This window comes from Suncus etruscus, chromosome 15, assembly GCF_024139225.1.
Source record: "Suncus etruscus isolate mSunEtr1 chromosome 15, mSunEtr1.pri.cur, whole genome shotgun sequence".
Classification (NCBI taxonomy): domain Eukaryota; kingdom Metazoa; phylum Chordata; class Mammalia; order Eulipotyphla; family Soricidae; genus Suncus; species Suncus etruscus.
This window is the reverse complement of record NC_064862.1, coordinates 92,937,661-92,955,625: the sequence shown is the minus strand read 5'-3', so window position 1 is coordinate 92,955,625 and position 17,965 is coordinate 92,937,661. Positions and strand designations below refer to the sequence as shown.

Genomic DNA, 17,965 nt, shown 5'->3' with positions numbered 1-17,965 from the left:
GTAAGAGCCACAAGCAGAAGTCCTCTCTGTCTACTTGGTTACTGCTTCCCCACCACACAACCCAACCATCTCAGGAGACCCCGACCAATGCACTCATTGCATATAAAATCATGCGAGTCCATAAGCATTTACACGCCACAATCCAGGCCTCTCCCCTTTCCAGCTAACCACCGACCTAACTCCTCACCTACCAGAACAGACATCTTGCTAAATGCCAACAATATTTCTCTACCTCTCGTCCCGCCCCCCAATTGCTCTTCCATCCGTGCGCCCAAAACTCAAATGCCCACTCATTCTCCTCCTCGTAAGTCGGCCATCAGCACCTCTTCGCAAATCCTTCCTTCACCTGCTGCTTTAAGTCTCCTGGCTTTAAGGGAATTATGTGTGATCTGGGGTCCAGGGGTGGGTGGAGGTGGAGCTCTGGTTTCAGTGAGAAGCAGCGCTGGCCCTAACCATGAAAACTACTTGTACTTGTATGGAACACTTCAGACCAGCGTTCTTCAACCGCTAACCCGCGGACCACAGGTGCAGAGAGATTGGAAACCACACTGTCTGTTGCTTTGGTTGCGACCTCCGGTGTGTGGACAGCTATGCAGGACCGCTGCCAGCCTGCAGGGGTGACACGTGGCAGGACGCTGCCTTTAGGGATGAAACTTTTCCTGATCCATTTAACAGACACGGGAATCCAAGACTCGGGGAAGTCTTAAGAGCAACAAGGTCAGTGAAATTCTGCTCCAGCCTCCCCCCACCAGACCTGGGCAGCATTGGGGAGAGCGAAAGTTGAAGGCGAAATGCTTTCTGAGTCGCCTCTGTATGGGGCAACCAAGACACAAACACAAGCTTGAATTGCTCTGAAGTCAAAGATTTTTTTTTTCACTCTGCAACCTCGTGGACATCCAGTCTGATGGCCACCTACGACCTCTCTCCAGCCAGCCTGCGGGGAGGGGGGGGGGGGTAGGGAACCTCCTCGTTGGCTTTCTGCTCCGGGTCCCCGGACCCCTGGAGGCGGACAGGGCTGTTCAGGGGGTGTCGCCGTTGACGCAGGGTCCTCCGAGGGGCGTCGCTTGGCTTCTGGGGGGCCCTGCAGTCCCCGGGAGAAGCTTAAGGCTCTGCAGCGCCTCTCTCAGCTGCGTCTGCGCGTTCTCCACGTCGGCCAGGCGGCGCTCCTGGGGGACAGCAGCGTGAGGAGGGCAGACAACACATGCCCAGGAAGGGCCCCACCGCCCCGACTCCACCATCCCGGCTCCCAGCGCCCAGCTCCAGGTTCTTACCCAGCTTTCCCGCCTCGGGCCCTCCCAGTTCGGCGGGGCGTGCTCGGCTCGCAACCTGGAGGTCCCATGTCAGATCAGGGGTTAGGGGCCGACCAAGGGGGCAAGTGGCGGCCAGGGAGCGCGAAGGGGGACAGCGGGCAGGAGCTCGGGCCTGGACGCACTGAAAAGGGGCCCCCCGGGGTCCAGTGCCCGAGGAGCTAGGACCAAAAGGGGCGTGTCCGGCCAAGACGAGGCGGGGCCTGGCTCAGAAAGGGGCGTGTCCATCTTAGGCAAGACGGGGCAGAGGCTGAACCAAAAGGGGCGGGGCCTGGTCGAGAAGGGGCGTGTCCGGCCAAGACGGGGCGGGGCCTGACTCAGAAAGGGGCGTGTCCGGCCAAGACGAGGCGGGGCCTGGCTCAGAAAGGGGCGTGTCCATCTTGGGCAAGGCGGGGCTGGGCTAACCGGGGCCGAGGCTCCCAAGAGGCGCGGCTTGCGTGCAGGGCGGGCGGGGATTGGTCAGGGGCGGGGGCGGGCTCAGAAAGGGGGCGTGTCCATCTTGGGCAAGGCGGGGCCGGGCTAACCGGGGCAGAGGCTCCCAAGAGGCGCGGCTTGCGTGCAGGGCGGGCGGGGCTTGGTCGGGACCGGGGCGGGCTGACCTCTCCCCGAGCCTGGAGTCCAGGTCCTGCAGGCGGCCTCCAAGCTGCACCTGCTGCTCCGCCATGGCCCGGAGCTGGGTCCGCAGCGACTCCAGGAGGCCCGACATTGCCTTCTGCTCCTCACGCAGGGCGGCCACCTCGCACTGCAGCTCGGCCAGCTGCGAGGAAGGGACCGCTGTTACCCTCGCTGCAGGGGCCAAGGCCCAGTGTCCTCCTGCCTGCATGCGCTGAGTGTGTGCAGAGCAGGAAACGGAGGCCTGAAGAGCGGAGGCTCGCCGTGCTGCCGGCTCTCCACCCACCCGGCTTCCAGCCCGCTCCTCGGGGGCACCCACCTTGCCCACTGGCCGATGCGTGCCCGGGGCCTGGTCTTTGCCCCGCGGTGGGTCCAGCTGCCGCTGCCAGGGAACGGAGGACTTGCGAGGCAGCGAGGCCGAGGCCCGGGACCAAGGCCGGCCACGGGGTGCTGACCCTGCACGCACGGAGCCTTTGGGGAGCGGCCGGGGCCCGACGGATGGACGGCGGGCCAGGCGGCGGGCAGGGACACTCTGTGTGCGCTGCACCCGGGTGGGCCGCGACGGGTGGAGGTCGTCCGGCCGCCGCCAGGCCCGACAGCCCGCGCCATGGTCGTTGCGGAGGGACTGGCTTTTGGAGATGAGGGGACTGTGCTTGGGGAGGTCCCGGGGGAGCAGGAAGCCGGGTTTCTCCTTTGCATGGAAGCTGGGGGAGATGCAGGCGTTCAGACCCTGGATCTGACCTCCTTACAGCCTCCACTTGGGGAAACACCCCCGTGCCTGGCCAACCTCACCTGGACCCTTCTCTCATCCATGGCACCAGAGGCTTTTGTCCTCAAGTCTCAAACCCACCTTGTTTATTTTTGGGAAGGGGATACACCCATCAGTGCTCAGGAGTTACTCCTGGCTCTGAGCTCAGAAATCACTCAGCAGATTCTGGGGGCTCTATGGGATGCCGGGATTGAACCAGGGTCAATTGAACCACTCTCTGAGCTATCACTCCGGCCCCGAGATCCATTCTTGTCCCCAAATTCTATCACCTTAAAAATGGCCTTGGGGCCGGAACTACCTGCCCCAATTCTGACAGAGTCTCTCCTCGATACCTCTGCTTCTGCTGTCAGAAACCTCCTACACAACTACAGATGGCGGTTACCTGGCGTGCACCTGGACGGGGGGTGGAGGGAGGCGCAGGGGCACAGACACGGGGACAGGCCGGCCTTCCTCGATGGCCCTCAGGATGGTGGGCAGCGGCTCCAGACTCTCGCGGGTCGCCTGAGGAGGGAAGCCGGAGACTGAGCTAGCCACTGGAGCCACAGGCTCCCTGGCACCCGAGCCCCTGCCTGCCTGCGCTCTGCCTCACCTGGTCCAGCTCAGCAAAGATGGTGCCGAGCTGGGCGTGTAGAACAGCCAGCCGGAGGGCCAAGTCAGTGCCTTGGTAGCTACTGGGGGCCGCACCCACATCCACCATGGCCACCTGCTCCAGGAAGCGCTGCATGGCTGGTCCGTGCTCCTCCAGGAAGCCCGTCATGAAGCCCATGTACGCCTCCTTCTCGCCAAATCTGGGCGACCAGGTGGCAGGGTCAGGCTCGGCACGTGCCATGTCTCCCTCCACCACACCCAGCAGGACCCTCTCCCCTTCCCCGCCACCAGCACCTACGGGGCTCGGTTGGCGAGATTCTGGATGACCTTGGCAATGAGCGTCAGGGCACGGGCCGGGCCTGGCGCAGGGTGCTCTGGTGCCAATCCGAAGAGGCTGGGGGCCAGGATGGCAGGACAGAGGAGCCTCAGGAAGAGGGAGGCGCACACCAGCCGTGAGCCCAGTGCCTCGGAGCCCCGGGCTTTGCAGGCATCTCTCCAGCTGGAGAACACGGAGCCTAGCTCTGCCGGGAACCAGCTGCGAGGACAAAGAACATCAGGTGGGGGGGGGGGCAGGAGTTATGCCTATGATACCTACAACGGGGGTCTGGCTTCCAGGTCTGGGGGCTGTGGGTGGTGATTCAGGCTGGCTGGGGGGCGGGGTCAGAGTTTTCAGGGCCTTGTTGGAGTCAGTTCTGGAACCCTCAGTTGGTTTTTGTTTGGGGGCCACACCTAGCAGTGTTCAGGGCCCACTCCTGGCTCTGTGCTCAGGAATCATTCCTGATGGGGGGCTTGGGGGACCAAATGGAATGCCAGGGATTGAACTCGGTTCAGATGCTTGCAAGACAAATGCCCTCCCCAGGCTGCTCTTGTACCAGCTCCTTGGAACCACTTTGGAGTTGGGAGAACAGTTCAAAGGGTCAGATACCAGGGGCTCTGTGTTTTTTATGGGGCGGGGAACACTCTCCTGGCTCAGCGATTACTCCTGGCAGTGCTTGGGGGACCTTATGGTACACCTGGGATCAAATTCAGGTCAGCCGAAGGCAAGGCAAGTGCGCTAACTGCTGTGCTGTAGCTCAGGCCCCACCATGAGCTTTGAACAGATGTAGATATGGACAGACATGACTCAGTAGGAACAAAATAGAACAAGACTATTATAGGAAGACAGGGTCACTCAAGGTCAAGAAGTGGGGTAGGGGATCACCGGCAATCAGAGCTGATGCATCGACCCAAAAACTCCAGAAGGGGGAACCTGTCATCAGAGGTAAGGTGTGTCACCAGGCCTTGGGTCAGTGGTGTAAGTAAGACAGAGAACAGGCTTCCAGATTTCTTAATCTCCAGCTAGGCTCCAAGAAGGATGCAGGAGGGCTGGTAAACAGGGAGAGGTGCCCAGAGCGAGAGCACAGTGGGGAGGGCATTTGCCTTGCACATTTGCAACTCAATGTTGCACATTGCAGCAACTCATAGGGTCCCCAGAGCATGCCAGGAGTGATTTGGGGGGGGTGTTGGGCCACACCCGGTGACGCTTAGGTGTTACTCCTGGCTATGCGCTCAGAAATCGCTCCTGGCTTGGGGACCATATGGGACACGGGGGGATCAAACCGCGGTCAGTCCTAGGCTAGCGCTTGCAAGGCAGATGCCTTACCGATTGCACCTCCGCTCCTGCCCGAAGGAGTGATTCTTGAGTGCAGAGCTGGGAGTGACCCTTGAGCACTGCTGGTCTGGGTCCCAAACAAACAAACAAAAACACAGGGTGGGTGCTGTCTGTACCCAAGCCTAGTGGTGGTCAGCGGCACTCACCTGTGCGAATGGACGATGCTCTGGAAAACTTCCTCGCAGCTGTTCTGCAGTCTGGCTTGGTGCTGCATCAGCTCTGGGCCGGGGCACTTGCTGGGGTCCACCTCACAGTCCTCGTCCGATGCGCAGAGCCGCCTCACCACCTTCCCTACAGGCGCACACAGTCAGGGCGTGGGGTTAGAGAGAACAGGGGCCCCCCCGTGCCCCCCAGGAACTCATCGTGACTCCCAAAGTCGCCCGGAGAGAACATCTCTGCAGCCCGTCCCAGCTCACCGAGGGTCTCCTGGAGATAGTCCTGTGCCACCAGCTTCATGTACTCGTCAATGGCCTTGGTGGCCAGCGTGTTTTCGCGGAACAGCAGCGCCTCGTGGCCTCCGCAGCGCGCCAGCTCCGCAGTGCCCAGATCTGTCACCAGCGCCTGGCAGGACGGGTTGGTCACTGGGCACCGCACAGACGGTGCCAGAGCCAGTGGGGGTAAGTGCCCTCTTGGTGCCTGGGCATCTGGGGCCTCGCAGGGGCATCTGCTGCTCAGGTCAAGTGCTCTGAACTGATGCTTCTAAGGAGCTGGAACCTTCCCAGCCTGACTCAAACTCAGGCCCTGCCCTCGAGTCCTGCGCCTCAAGGCTCCTTCCATTTACCACGCGCCCCTGGGACCTTCATCTTCCTGCCAGAGGCGCCCGGTGAGCAACCTGCCCGGACCCAAGACGTCCCTCCTGCCTACGTGCGCCCACTTTTCCACAAGGCTCCATGCACCCTCCGCAGCTGCCCTTTGCGCGCCTGCCCCATCTCCACCGGCCTGCCCTCCCGTGCCCGCCCCACCCACCTGGGTAGCCTCCCCTTCTCCCCTGCGCCCTCCCCCCTCCCCGCGCGCCCGGCCACCCGGCTCCCACCTGCGCCCGGCCCGTGGCCTGCAGGACGCGCACCAGGGCGGCCGCCAGCTCCTCCTTGGCCTGCGCCGACAGCGCGGGCTCCAGCGCCTCGCACAGCCGCGCGTAGTGGAAGGTGAGGAACTCGGCGAGCTCCTTGTAGCGCTCGGACGGCAGCACCCGCAGGCGCCGGGCCCGCACCCGCGCCCGGAGCGACGCGCCCGCGGGCGCCCCGAGCAGCGGGAACCAGCGCTCCAGGCCCAGCTGCGCGGCGCCCGGCTCGTCCAGGCTCAGCGCCACGCGGCCCAGCGCCGCGCCCCCGGGGCCCGCCCGGCGCAGCCGCAGCGACAGGCGACGCGCGGGCGGCAGCGCCTCGAAGTGGAAGCGCTCGGCCCAGAAGAGCGGCCCCGGCCCGGAGCGCGGTGCCGTGCGCGCCAGGAGCGCCCCGTCCAGCCACAGCTCGGCGCGCACGCCCGGAGCCGCGGCCGCCGTCTTGGGGAGCCCCTTGGCCTCGTGCACCCACACGCTCAGCCACGTCTCCTCGCGCTCCGAGTTGTCCTGCGGGCGGCGGAGGCTGGGTCAGCCTGGGTGCCGATGGCTGGGAGCCCGGGGGCCCAGGGGAGGTCGGGGTGCTGCGAGGGAGCCCGGGGGCCCAGGGGAGGTCGGGGTGCTGCGTGGGAGCCCGGGGGTGGGGGACAGAAGATGTCAGATTGCTGCGAGGGAACCCAGGGGACTCAGGGAGGTCGGGGTGCTGCGAGGGAGCCTCTGGGTCTCTTTGTTCTCGGAGGACAGGCGGCCCCCGGGGCTTGGGGATGTCGCAGGGTGAGTGGTAGGGGCAAGGGGTGGAAGGTCGGGCATGTGTGCCTGACCTGGCAGGGCTGGAAGTGGCGACGCAGGTCCTCAATCCAGCGGTCCTTCTCGGTGGCAGAGCGACAGGAGAAGCAGCGGCGGCCGCCAGCCCATATCACCTGCGGGGCGAGAGAGCCAAGGTGTGTGTGTGTGTGGGAGGGTGCGCAGAAGAGGGACTTGGGGAACTTTTGTTTATATATATATATATTTGATTTGGGGCCCACACCCAGCAGCGTTCAGGTTCGAGGAACTATATGGGATGCTGGGGACTGAACTCAGGTCTGTTCGTGTAAGGCAAACGCCCCACCACTGAGCTATCACTCCCGCCCCCAGAAGAGGGACTTGGATACACATAGAGGCCCAGGAGTGTGGAGAGACGTGGGGGGCGCAGAGAGATGCGGAGAAAAGTGGGAGTAAAGGATGCCCGTGGAGCGCGGAAGGATTGGGGGGGTGCGCAGGGGCGTGGGGGGAACAGAGGGGCGCAGGGGGCCAGTGCTGCCCACCTGGAAGCAGTGCGTCTCATCCAGCAGGCTGGGGTGCACTGGCCACACTCGCACGTCCTGCTCGGCGCCCAGGTCCAGCTCAGACATTGCAGCCAGAGATTCCCGAGAGCCCAGTGCGCTGGAGGACCTGGAGGGGACCTTGTGAGAGGGGGTGGTGTGCCCGACCCCCAACTTCTCACACCACCAGGAGCCGTCCTGAGCATTGGTGCGAATTCAGGGTCCAGCGGTACCTGCAGGACCCATGGCTGGGCCACCTGCTCCGGGACCCACTGTCCTACTTTGACACTTGCTGTCTGCTCTGTTCTCCCACCCCAGTGGCCCGTGGCCCCGCCCTACCACCCATCCTTCGTCTCTCAACCGCTGGCTCCCTCTAAGGACTCAGGGATGTGGCACTCATGGTGCCCAGCATGGTGGTGGGGCACCCTGGGCCCTTGGTGAACCTGGGCAAGAGGGCAGGGAGGGAGCAGGGAAGGGAACTCTGTCCCTGCAGACCCCTGAACCTTACCCATCTCTGGTGGCACTGGTGCCCAGCTCAGATCTGGACTTCTTCCTCTCCTTCAGACGCCTCAGCAGGCCCTGTGGAGAGAGGGTCAGTGGGGGCTGCCTGATGTCCTGCCTGGGCCAGGGCCTTGCGCTCAGGCTGCCTTAGCAGGAGCTGTGCTGGCCACTGTCTTCCACCTCTGTTTTTTGTTTGTTGGTTTGGTTTTGGGGCCACAGCCCATAGCTCTCAGGGGTTACTCCTGACTCTGCTCAGAAATCACTCCTGGGGCCGGTGAGGTGGCACTAGAGGTAAGGCGTCTGCCTTGCAAGCGCTAACCAAGGAAGAACCGTGGTTCGATTCCCCGGTGTCCCATATGGTCCCCCCAAGCCAGGGGCAATTTCTGAGCGCTTAGCCAGGAGTAACCCCTGAGCATCAAATGGGTGTGGCCGAAAACAAAACAAAACAAAACAAAACAAAAAAATCACTCCTGGCAAGCTTGGGGAACACTCTGGGATGCTGGGGATCTAACCTGAGTTGGCCGTGCAAGGCCAATGCCCTCCCCACTGTGCTATCACTCCAGTTTGGTTTTTGGGCCACCCCCTCCTGCAGTGCTGGGCTGAACCCCGGGCTTCCTGCAGGTTTTGCACCCTTTGCTGTTTCCTTCTGCCTCTGGGTCTCCATTCACCTTCCAGACTCAGTTCAGAGAGGTGTGGGGGGGGTAAGGGGGAGGGTGTTTTAGAGCCTTTGGTCCCCAACCCCGGCCTTACCCGGACATTGTGGGGCTGGTTAGGACCGGTGGGCTCTGGCTCTGACTTTCCAGGGGTCCGATCTGGGAGAGTGGGGGTTGGAGGTCAGGGGTGTTCTCTGCCCTGCCCTGCCAACCCCACCTCCATCCCACAACTTACCTGTGTCTCTGAGGTTGCCCAACGCCACGTGGAGGCTGCCCTCAGAGCTAGCACTGCCCGTTCGGCGCAGGCGGGGTCCCTGTCCCCACAGAGACAGTCAGACCAGGGGTGGCATCTCCCTACCCCATCCATGCCACCCTCCTCCCTTTGGGCACCCCTTACCTCCTCCTCGCTCCCGAGCAGCACGAGCCTCCCATCCAGTAGGGTGAAGCCACTGATATTCCAGACAGGCACGTCGGGGTTTGGGGCCTCGGGGATTTGCGGGGTGGGGGGCTCCGGATCTGGGAGGGGACCGGCAGTGAAGCCAGCAGCCCTTTTCTTTCTCAGAGGTCCCCGCTCCATCCTAAAACCTGCCTCACTGCCTCCTTCACCTTCCAGCTGCCTAGCTGAGCTCAGGTGGGGCTGGGTCAGTCAGTTCATCCCTGACTCCCCAACACAATTTTTTTTGTTTTTGGTTTTTGGGCCACACCCGGTGACGCTCAGGGGTTACTCCTGGCTATGCGCTCAGAAGTTGCTCCTGGCTTCTTGGGGGACCATATGGGACGCCAGGGGATCGAACCTCGGTCCGTCCTAGGCTAGCGCAGGCAAGGCAGGCACCTTACCTCCAGCGCCACCGCCCGGCTCCCCCAACACAATTCTTATGGCCATTCTTTACCCCCACATTTACCAAGGAGGAACCAGAAGTACAGAGAAGTGAGGTGCCGTGCCCAGGGTCACACAGCTGGTGAAAAGGCCAGCATGTAATTAGGCACATAAGAATCTGTGTATGTGTGTGCGCGCGTGTGGTATTTCAGGCCATACCCAGTGGTTAGGGGGTCAGGGTCATCCTGACTCAGAGCTCAGGAATCAATCCTGGTGGAGTGAGGACTATCCTATGGGTTGCTGGGGATTGAACCTGGGTCATTTGTATGCAAGGCAAGTGGCTTTGGATGGATGGATGGATGGACGGACCAATGGGTGGATGGAGGAGTGGGTGGAAGGATGAGTGGATAGAAGGATGGATATGGGTGGGTGAATGGATGGTTGGATGGATGGGTGGGTGGGCAGGTGAATGGGTGAGCAGATGGATGGGTGGGTGGGTGGATGGGTAGAAGAATGAAGTGTAGATGGATGGAGGTGTGGATGGATGGATATGTGGATGGGTGGATGGATGGATGTGTGAATGACTGGGGGTAGAAAAGGTGGTTGTGTGGATTAACAAATGGGCACATACATGGTGGATGATCAATAGTGAGTAAAAGGGAAGACAGATGAATGAAGATGGATGGATGTGCAGGTGAGTGGACAGGCGAGAGGACAAGTGAGTGGACAGGTGAGCCCCATAAAGGCAGGACTTAGGTAGATTCCTGCTTTGTTGGGGGAGAAGTTGAAGCTCAGGGAGGAAGAGGACAGGAAACAGAGACACAGGGGCAAGGGGAGAGGGAGCAGCTGGGCAAGGCCAAGAGCCTGGACACTTGACAGCTCCCCAGGCCATCCTGTCCTTCCCCCTGGACCCCTGAAGCCCCACCCAGCCTGGGGTGTGAGAAGGAGGAAGGCAACGGGGCCCCTGCTGCTTCCTGTCTGTTCTCTTGCTCCCCACAACTTCCTGTGTCTGTGGGCTTTGCTAGAAGTTGACAGAATACGGGCATCCGGGGTCCTGCCTGATTCAAGATGGGAGGACGTGTACCTGAGGCCTGGGGCTCCGGCTCGGGCTCAGGGTCTGGCTCGGGGTTCTTGGGCCGGCTCCAGAGTGTCTTGGACAACCTCAGGCGGCTGCTGCGGGTTTCTTTGGGGGGAGCGGAGAGGACACGGCGGAAGAGCGAGCGGGGAGCCGACGGCCGTCTGCCCAGGGGCTCCTGATGGCTCAGTGCTCGGCCCCAGCCTGAAATTCGCCCCCAGCCGAACTTGCCGGCTGTCCCTTTCTCCCCAGTGCCACCCCCGGTGTGCCAGCGGTAGGAGGTCAGCGGGGATGGGGCGGCGGGCTGGGCGACAGAGCCCGGGGTTGGCGGTGGTGGGTCCATGCAGGATCTCCTGTAGGCGAGAGGCCGACAGTTCCACCCGAGGCTGGTCCCCGCATCACCCTCATCCCGATCCCTGCCTCTACGGCTCTGACCCGGTCCCTCACGGGCCTCACTCGGGCACTTCCCCTTGTACCTGGTTTCCTGCTTCGGAGTCACAGCTGTCTGCGCCCGCCTGCCTGGCTTCCTCCCGCTGAAGGAGTCTCCACGTGACCCGCGGGCTGGGAGGGTCCGGGGAGGTGACAGGGAGGACCAGAGTACCACACTGGCGGCCCCAGGCATGGTGGGTGCAGAGGGGACTCAGGGTTCCAAGCTTGGGAGGGGACAGGCTGAGCCCCGAGCCTCACACACAACTCTGGTCTCCTGACTCAGGGGTCTCTGCCTGGGACATGCCCAGTACCGTTGCTGCCATCCTGGGTGAGGCCAGCCAGGGTCCACTCTGGGCACAGTGCTCAGGCCCCTCAATGCGATGCAGTAGTACAGGGGCCACAGGGCGTCCAGAAAATGGGGAGCTTTGACTTACACCCTCATGGACTCAGCCACATCCATCAGAGCTCAACATGTATCCTGGCTTTCTGCAGAGAAGTGACCCCTGGTAGTGTTTGGGGGGCCCCATGTGGTACCGGGGTGTAGCAGGTCAGCCCCTGAAGAGGTTGACTGATGGAGGGATGGAGAATGAGGCCCTTTTCTTCCAGCTCGGAGCACGCGTCTGCCACCCTGTCTAGCCCACGGTTCTGAGGTGAAACGGCGGGTAAACAGCTCGCAGACAATCAGGCTCGTGGAAATATTTGCTTTATTCGGATGGACAAAACTGAAGTCCAAAGACTCAGATTCAGTTCCAGCCAGCAAAAGGCCCTCGCCTTCCACAGACCCTTGCTCTTATAGTCCAGAGTCAGGTCCCACCCAATGGTGGGATCAGATACCAACCAATGGTGGAAGCAGAATCAGGTCCTACCCTAGGGTGGGGGCAGAATGCCAGGTCACACCCTAGGGTAGGGCACAATCACCTAATCAGATTAGGGTGAGCAACATAGTAATCCCCCAAAATATTTACATACACAACACCGGGGGAGGGAACTGAGCGAGTCTCATGTGCAGAATTGAGCTGCAGATGATTGGGCCACATCCTGGCCCATTTCTCTGATGTTCTGTAGGGCCGCAGGTGGCAGTGCTGGGGTGGCCCCAGGATGCCAGGACTCGAACGTAGGACCTCATGGGCCGCTCCTGTGCATTACCCATCTAGCCTCTGAGGCTCATTTTTGGGTAGATTTTGGGTCATACCTGGTGGTGCTCAGGATTTACTTCTGGTTCTGTGCTCAAGGATCAGTCCTCACAGGCCTGGGGGACAATATGAGATGCCGGTGACTGAACCCAGGGTGGTCACATGCTAGGTAAATGCCCTCCTCAGTCCAGAAATCACACCTGGCAGGCTCTGGGGATCATATGGAATGCTGGGGATCAAACCTGGGTCTGTCTTGGGTCAGCTGTGCAAGGCAAATGCCCCATCACTGTGCTATTGCTCCAGCCCTTCTACGGCTCTCTTGAGTTTTTGTTGTTGTTGTTTTCTTAGGGGGCCCTGCCCAGCAGTGCTCAGGGTTTCCTCCTGGTTCTGCACTCAGGAATCACTCCTGGCAAGCTTGTGGAGATCATGTGGGGTGCCAGGGATCAGACCCGGGCCAGCCATATGCAAGGCAAGTACTTGATCTCGTGTCCTATCTCTTCGACAGCTGCTTTGTGGATTTGTTGTATGCCCTGCTGTGCTCACTGCATTCATTCCGCAGCCACATGCACATGTGTGGGATTCTAGCATATATTTCTCACCCCGCCTTGGAGCCCTTGAGGAAAAAATGCAACCCTGACAACTCTGGGAGACGCACCAGTCACTGCCTTCCTCTCCCTCCTCCCAAGGAAACCATGTCGCACAGAAGTTCTTGTTATTTCATTTCTTTATTTGCGGTTACACTCAGCAAGGGCTCAGGGCCCACTCCTGGCAGGGCTCCCTGAACCCTCTGGGAGCGGTGCTGGGCATGGGACCACCTGGAAGGAGAGTCCAGTCCCCTATCCCATGTCTGCAGCCCTGCACTTCGGGCAGTCACTGGGGTGGTCTCAGATAAGGAACAACGGGGATCGGTCACAGCGGCTCAGATCTGCGGCATTCACCGTCTCAAGGTTTCTAGAAGAGACATAGAGGAATTGGCACGGCTCTGGCTGCCCAGGACAGGGGAGAACACCAGGATGCAAAGGAACCCCAGTGGGGAGGAGGCTGGGGGGACCAGCCGCCTGCAGGGGGTTGCTGAAGGCACAACCCGGACTTACCAGAGAAGTGTGGCCAGGAGCGAATCTGCTGGAACAGAGCTTCCCCTGGGCACTCGGTGGGCACCAGCTGGCGGTGGCCCAGCAGAGCGTAGTCGGGGCGCAGGAGGCCTGCGCGCACGGCACAGCGCGGGAGGTCTTGGCTAAGGACACGCAGGGCCCTTTCCGAGGGCAGTTTGTGGCTGTAGTCGCCGATGATGGACACGCCAAAGCCCCGGGAGTTGTGGCCTCGGGTGTGGGCGCCCAGCCAGTGCCAGCCGCGGCCCTCGTACACGTAGCCGTCGGAACCCACCACGAAGCTGCGGGGAGGCAGGCAGCAGGTGAGCGGCAGCAGGAGCGAGTGGAGGGGCTGCCCTGGCCCCCCTGGGCCGTCCCTGCTCGGCCTCTGAGCGCGGCCCCAGGGGTCCCTGACCCTCTGCCGAGTGCCCTGGCAGGACCGTGATGAAGAGGGGTCCCCAGGGTGCTGTGTGCACAGGAAGCAGCCAGCCCCGGGTGCACCCCAGTCCCACCACCCTGCAGGGCGCAGGGAGACCCTTTTTGCGGCCCTGGGCTGCCTTAGGCCAAATCCCGCCCTTGCAGCCCTGGTCCTAGGCCCCCCAAATCCCTCCCGCACCTGAGAGGCCCTATGAAGCCCCCACCCCCAGCCTCCTCGGCCCCGCCCAGCTGTCTGGCTTGCAGCTTTACTGGGTCTGAACAAGGGATGGGGGACACCAGGCCTTTCAGTCCGCACCATCCTGCCCAGGACAGGCCCCGCCCCAGAGCAGAAGCCCCATCCAGGAGAGGCCACGCCCATCTCCTCGCCCAGGCAGTAAGTCCCGCCCCAGGTCACACAGCCACGCCCCTCAGCAGCCGAGTCCTATCAGCAGATACCCTGGGGCCCCGCCCACATCAAAACCCCGCCCAACCTCAGACCCCGCCCAAGCCTCAAGCCCCGCTCAACATCAGGCCCCGCCCAACCAAGCCCCACCCATCTCGCAAGGAAGGCCCGCCCACCCAGTCCCGCCTCACGGCAGGCCCCGCCCCACTCCAAGCCTGCATACCCAGTCCCGCCTCACCGCATACCCAAGCCCCGCCCCACAGCGGGCCCCACCCAACCAGGCCCCGCCCACGCTAGGCACCGCCCACTCTAAGCTCCGCCCCACCGGCGCACCTGTAGCCGATGTCGTCCCAGCCGCGGGTGACCTGGTGGAACAGCTGCATGGAGCGCAGGTCGCGGGCGCAGTGCCGGAAGCCGGTGCAAGGCGCGCCAGGGTTGTACGTGTGATGCACGAACAGGTTTGCGAGCGGCAGCTGCAGCGGCTTGGGCTTGCCCCTGTAGGGCGCCGCGCCCCAGCGGCAGCGAGGGTGGATGGCCGGGCAGCCTGCGGGGGCCGGAGGGCAGGTGGCTGAGCCAGGGCAGACCCTGCGACTCGCCCCGCAGTGCTCCAGGAACTACTCCGGCCTCTGTGCTCAGGGGATCAAACCTGGCCCTACTGAGTTCTCTCTGACTCTGGCTTGTCTTTCTTCTTTCCCTTCCTTCCTTCCTCCTTCCTTCCTTCCTTCCTTCCTTCCTTCCTTCCTTCCTTCCTTCCTTCCTTCCTTCCTTCCTTCCTTCCTTCCTTCCTTCCTTCTTCCTCCCTGCCTCCCTCCTTTCTTCCTTTCTTCCTTCTTTCCTTCCTTCCTTCTCTCCCTTCCTTCCTTCTTCCTCCCTGCCTCCCTCCTTCCTTCCTTCCTTTCTTCCTTCTTTCCTTCATTTCTTCCTTCCTTCCTTCCTCCCTCCTTTCTTCCTTTCTTCCTTCTTTCCTTCCTTCCTTCCTTCCTTCTTCCTCCCTGCCTCCTTCCTTCCTTCTTCCTCCCTGCCTCCCTCCTTCCTTCCTTTCTTCCTTCTTTCCTTCATTTCTTCCTTCCTTCCTTCCTCCCTCCTTCCTTCCTTCCTTCTTTCCTTCCTTCCTTCTTTCTCTCCCTTCCTTCCTCCCTCCTTTATTCCTTTCTTCCTTCTTTCCTTCTTTCTCTCCCTTCCTTCCTCCCTCCTTTATTCCTTTCTTCCTTCTTTCCTTCTTTCTCTCCCTTCCTTCCTCCCTTCTTCCTTCCTTCCTTCTTTCCTTCCTTCCTTCCTTCCTCCCTCCCTCCTTCCTTCCTTCCTTCTTCCTCCCTGCCTCCCTCCTTTCTTCCTTCCTTCTTTCCTTCCTTCTTTCTCTCCCTTCCTTCTTCCCTCCCTTCTTTCCTTCTTCCTTCCTTCCTCCCTGCCTCCCTCCTTCCTTCCTTTCTTCCTTCTTTCCTTCCTTCCTCCCTACTTCCTTCCTTCTTTCCATTTTTACTTCCTTCCTCCCTGCCTCCTTCCCTCCTTCCTTCTTTCCCTCCCTTCCTTCCTCCCTCCCTCCCTTCCTTCCTTCTTCCTTCCTTTCCCCCTGCCTCCCTCCTTCCTTCCTTCCTTCCTTCCTCCCTGCCTCCTTCCCTCCTTCCTTCTTTCCCTCCCTTCCTTCCTTCCTCCCTCCCTTCCTTCCTTCTTCCTTTCCCCTGCCTCCCTCCTTCCTTCCTTCCTCCCTCCCTGCCTCCCTCTTTCCTTCCTTCCTTCCCTTCCCTCCTTCCTTCTTCCTCCCTGCCTCCCTCCTTTCTTCTTTCCTTCTTTCTCTCCCTTCCTTTCGCCCTCCCTTCCTCCCTACTTCCTTCCTTTCTTCCTTCTTTCTTTCCTTCCTTCCTCCCTCCCTCCCACCCTCCCTCCCTCCCTCCTTCCTTCCCTCCCTCCCTCCTTCCTTCCTTTTTTTCCTTCCTTCCTTCCTTCCTTCCTTCCTTCCTTCCTTCCTTCCTTCCTTCCTTCCTTCCTTCCTTCCTTCCTTCCTTCCTTCCTTCCTTCCTTCCTTCCTTCCTTCCTTCCTTCCTTCCCACACCTGGTGGCACTCAGTTTACTTCTGACTCTGAGCTCAGAAATCATTCTGGCAGGCTTGGAGACACTATGAAACGCCGGTGATCAAACCTGGGCCAGCTGTGTGCAAGGCAAATGTACTATCCCTTTGGCGCCCCAGCCTGTGCTTCTTTGAATCATGTAGCACACCCAGTGAGTAGTAATGATTTTTCAGACTTCCCTGCAGAAACTTGGCTCGGAGGTGTGAACCGAGTTCCCTGCACTGCGGTGGAATTTCCCTCCGGGAAATTATGAACCCTCTGCTCAGAACTCTCCCTTCTTTGGAAGACCCTAATCTCGCACCTGTGGCCCCCCGCGCCCATCCTCCTGGCTCTGGGGGGGGGGGGCATCCCAGGAGCTTACCCAGGAAGAACTCTGTGAACTCCCGGGCAGCACGCATGGCCACCTCCAGCAGCTCCTCCTGCCCCAGGCCCTTCAGCTGTGGGTGCTCCGGTTCCAGCCTCTGGAGCAGAAGCAGGGCCCCCCACACCTGCTGTGCCAGGACGGGCGTCGCAGCTAGAGGGGCTGCATTCTGCCTCCGGGAACTGCTGTGGAGAGCGAGGTTTCCGGCCACCCCCTTCCCATAGTACTGACTCAGTAGGTGGCTGAGGGCAGGCTGGGGCTCGGAGGTCCGGTTCAGGTAGTCCCCGAGGATGAGCCCGTCCAGAGCGCCGTTGAGGAAGGCCACGGTGAGGGGAGACGCCTCGGGGTCCAGGAGCGTAAAGTTTCGGGGCGCAGAGAGCTGGTCCCAGCAGCCGTCCGATCCTAGGCCTGGACGACTCCGGTTCTGGGGTCCCTGGAGGAAGGCCAGGCCCAGGTTTCTGGCCAGGGTGACCCCCAGAAGGCTGTCCAAAGAGGACGGCGGCCTGGCACTGGCATTCAGCAGGGAGCTGTGCGTGTCTTCTGCGACCGGGAAGGTGGTGTCCCGGCTGTCCCAGGTGTCCCAGGGGAGTGGCACAGCCCTGCGCCCCTGCTTTCCTGCCACCAGCCCTGCCAGCAGGGGTTCCACGGCCACGGTGGAACCGTCAGGGGCCAGCACCACGCCCAGCTCCTGCTGGCCATGCACACTGTGGTGGGCCACCTCGGAGATCAGTGTCCGCAGCTCGGGGTTCAGCTCAGCCCCCTCAAGCTTCGTGTCTGCCCGGCTCTTTCTGTCCAGCAGGAAAACATGGATGGGGTCTTGGGGATTCCCCCACAGAGGCTGCACAGACGCAGAGCCACCGGCCTCTGGAACTGGGGCCTTCTCCTCCAGAGCAGCCAGGGCCTGGATGAGGGAGTCGGTGAGGAGGGGCAGAGAGGCTGCGGAGGGATGGAGGGAGGGAGGGGTGGTCAGCCAAATGCCTGCCCCACTGGACACCCACCGAGCTGGTGAGGGACAAAGGGAGAGAGGCCATTCTGGAGCTAGGGGGCCAGGGCAGCGGGAGTGAGGCTCACACCTGAACGGGGGCCAGGGGCCAGAGCAATAGCACAGTGGTAAGGCATTTGCCTTGCATGTGGCCAACCCGGAATGGACCTGGGTTTGATTCCCAGCATCCCATATGGTTTCCCGAGCTTGCTAGGAGCAATTTCTGAGCGCAGAGCCAAGAGGAATCCTGAGCGCTGCTGGGTGTGACCCAAAAAAACAAACCAAAACAAAAACACCTGGACGGGGGCCAGAGCTGGAAACACTGAGCTCTGGGCATTAAACACGCTCTGCGCCTGCTCTGATCTGCCAGCTTAGGCAACCTCACAGCACAGAGAAGTTAATCTATCCCTAGCTGCACAGCAAGAACGAGTTGGAGGCAGGTTTGTCCTAATTTTCTACATTGCTGGGCTCACCTCTCTTCCTCCCAGGCTTTGCTGGTCTCTCCACTCAAATGTCCCCTCCCTGTGCCCCATACTGTGATCCTCCCTGTCATGGTGGCAGGCGCCCTGCTCCAGGAAGTCTTCCTGGGTTTTTTCCTCTGGTCTCTTGGCCTGTCTCTCCAACCCCCTGCCCTGACCCTACAAAGCTGGCAGACAGCGATTTCTCAGCACTGTCCGAGCCCGTAGAGGGCTGGACACAGCAGGTCTTGCTCCCTGAGCACCCTGGCCTTTCTACCCACCTGTCCCAGGCTCGGG

At 61.4% G+C, this 17,965-nt stretch overlaps 2 protein-coding genes across 2 annotated transcripts in view; both read right to left on the bottom strand.

Moving 5' to 3' along the window:
* Positions 1–871: 871 nt before the first annotated feature.
* On the bottom strand, positions 872–10,674 carry RASAL3 (RAS protein activator like 3). Its single transcript, XM_049787687.1, has 17 exons — positions 10,355–10,674; positions 8,837–8,987; positions 8,675–8,753; positions 8,537–8,598; positions 7,794–7,864; positions 7,289–7,415; positions 6,806–6,904; positions 5,961–6,494; positions 5,344–5,488; positions 5,074–5,218; positions 3,575–3,811; positions 3,278–3,476; positions 3,071–3,189; positions 2,239–2,623; positions 1,907–2,064; positions 1,272–1,326; positions 872–1,166 (listed from the first exon to the last, which is right to left on the bottom strand). Exons 1-17 carry the CDS (start codon positions 10,672–10,674, stop codon positions 1,020–1,022), a joined length of 3,033 nt encoding a protein of 1,010 aa, XP_049643644.1. The 3' UTR covers positions 872–1,019.
* Positions 10,675–12,647: 1,973 nt separating this feature from the next.
* The window catches only part of PGLYRP2 (peptidoglycan recognition protein 2), a 7,069-nt gene continuing 1,751 nt past the window's right edge, over positions 12,648–17,965 (bottom strand). The window contains exons 2-6 of the mRNA XM_049788405.1: positions 17,950–17,965; positions 16,229–17,164; positions 14,135–14,345; positions 12,988–13,283; positions 12,648–12,844 (exon numbers count right to left, since the gene is read on the bottom strand). The exon at positions 17,950–17,965 is cut by the window's right edge and continues 98 nt beyond it. Of these exons, the coding sequence (XP_049644362.1) occupies positions 12,828–12,844; positions 12,988–13,283; positions 14,135–14,345; positions 16,229–17,164; positions 17,950–17,965 (1,476 nt within the window). The 3' untranslated portion in view covers positions 12,648–12,827. The remainder of the gene's footprint in view (positions 12,845–12,987; positions 13,284–14,134; positions 14,346–16,228; positions 17,165–17,949) is intronic.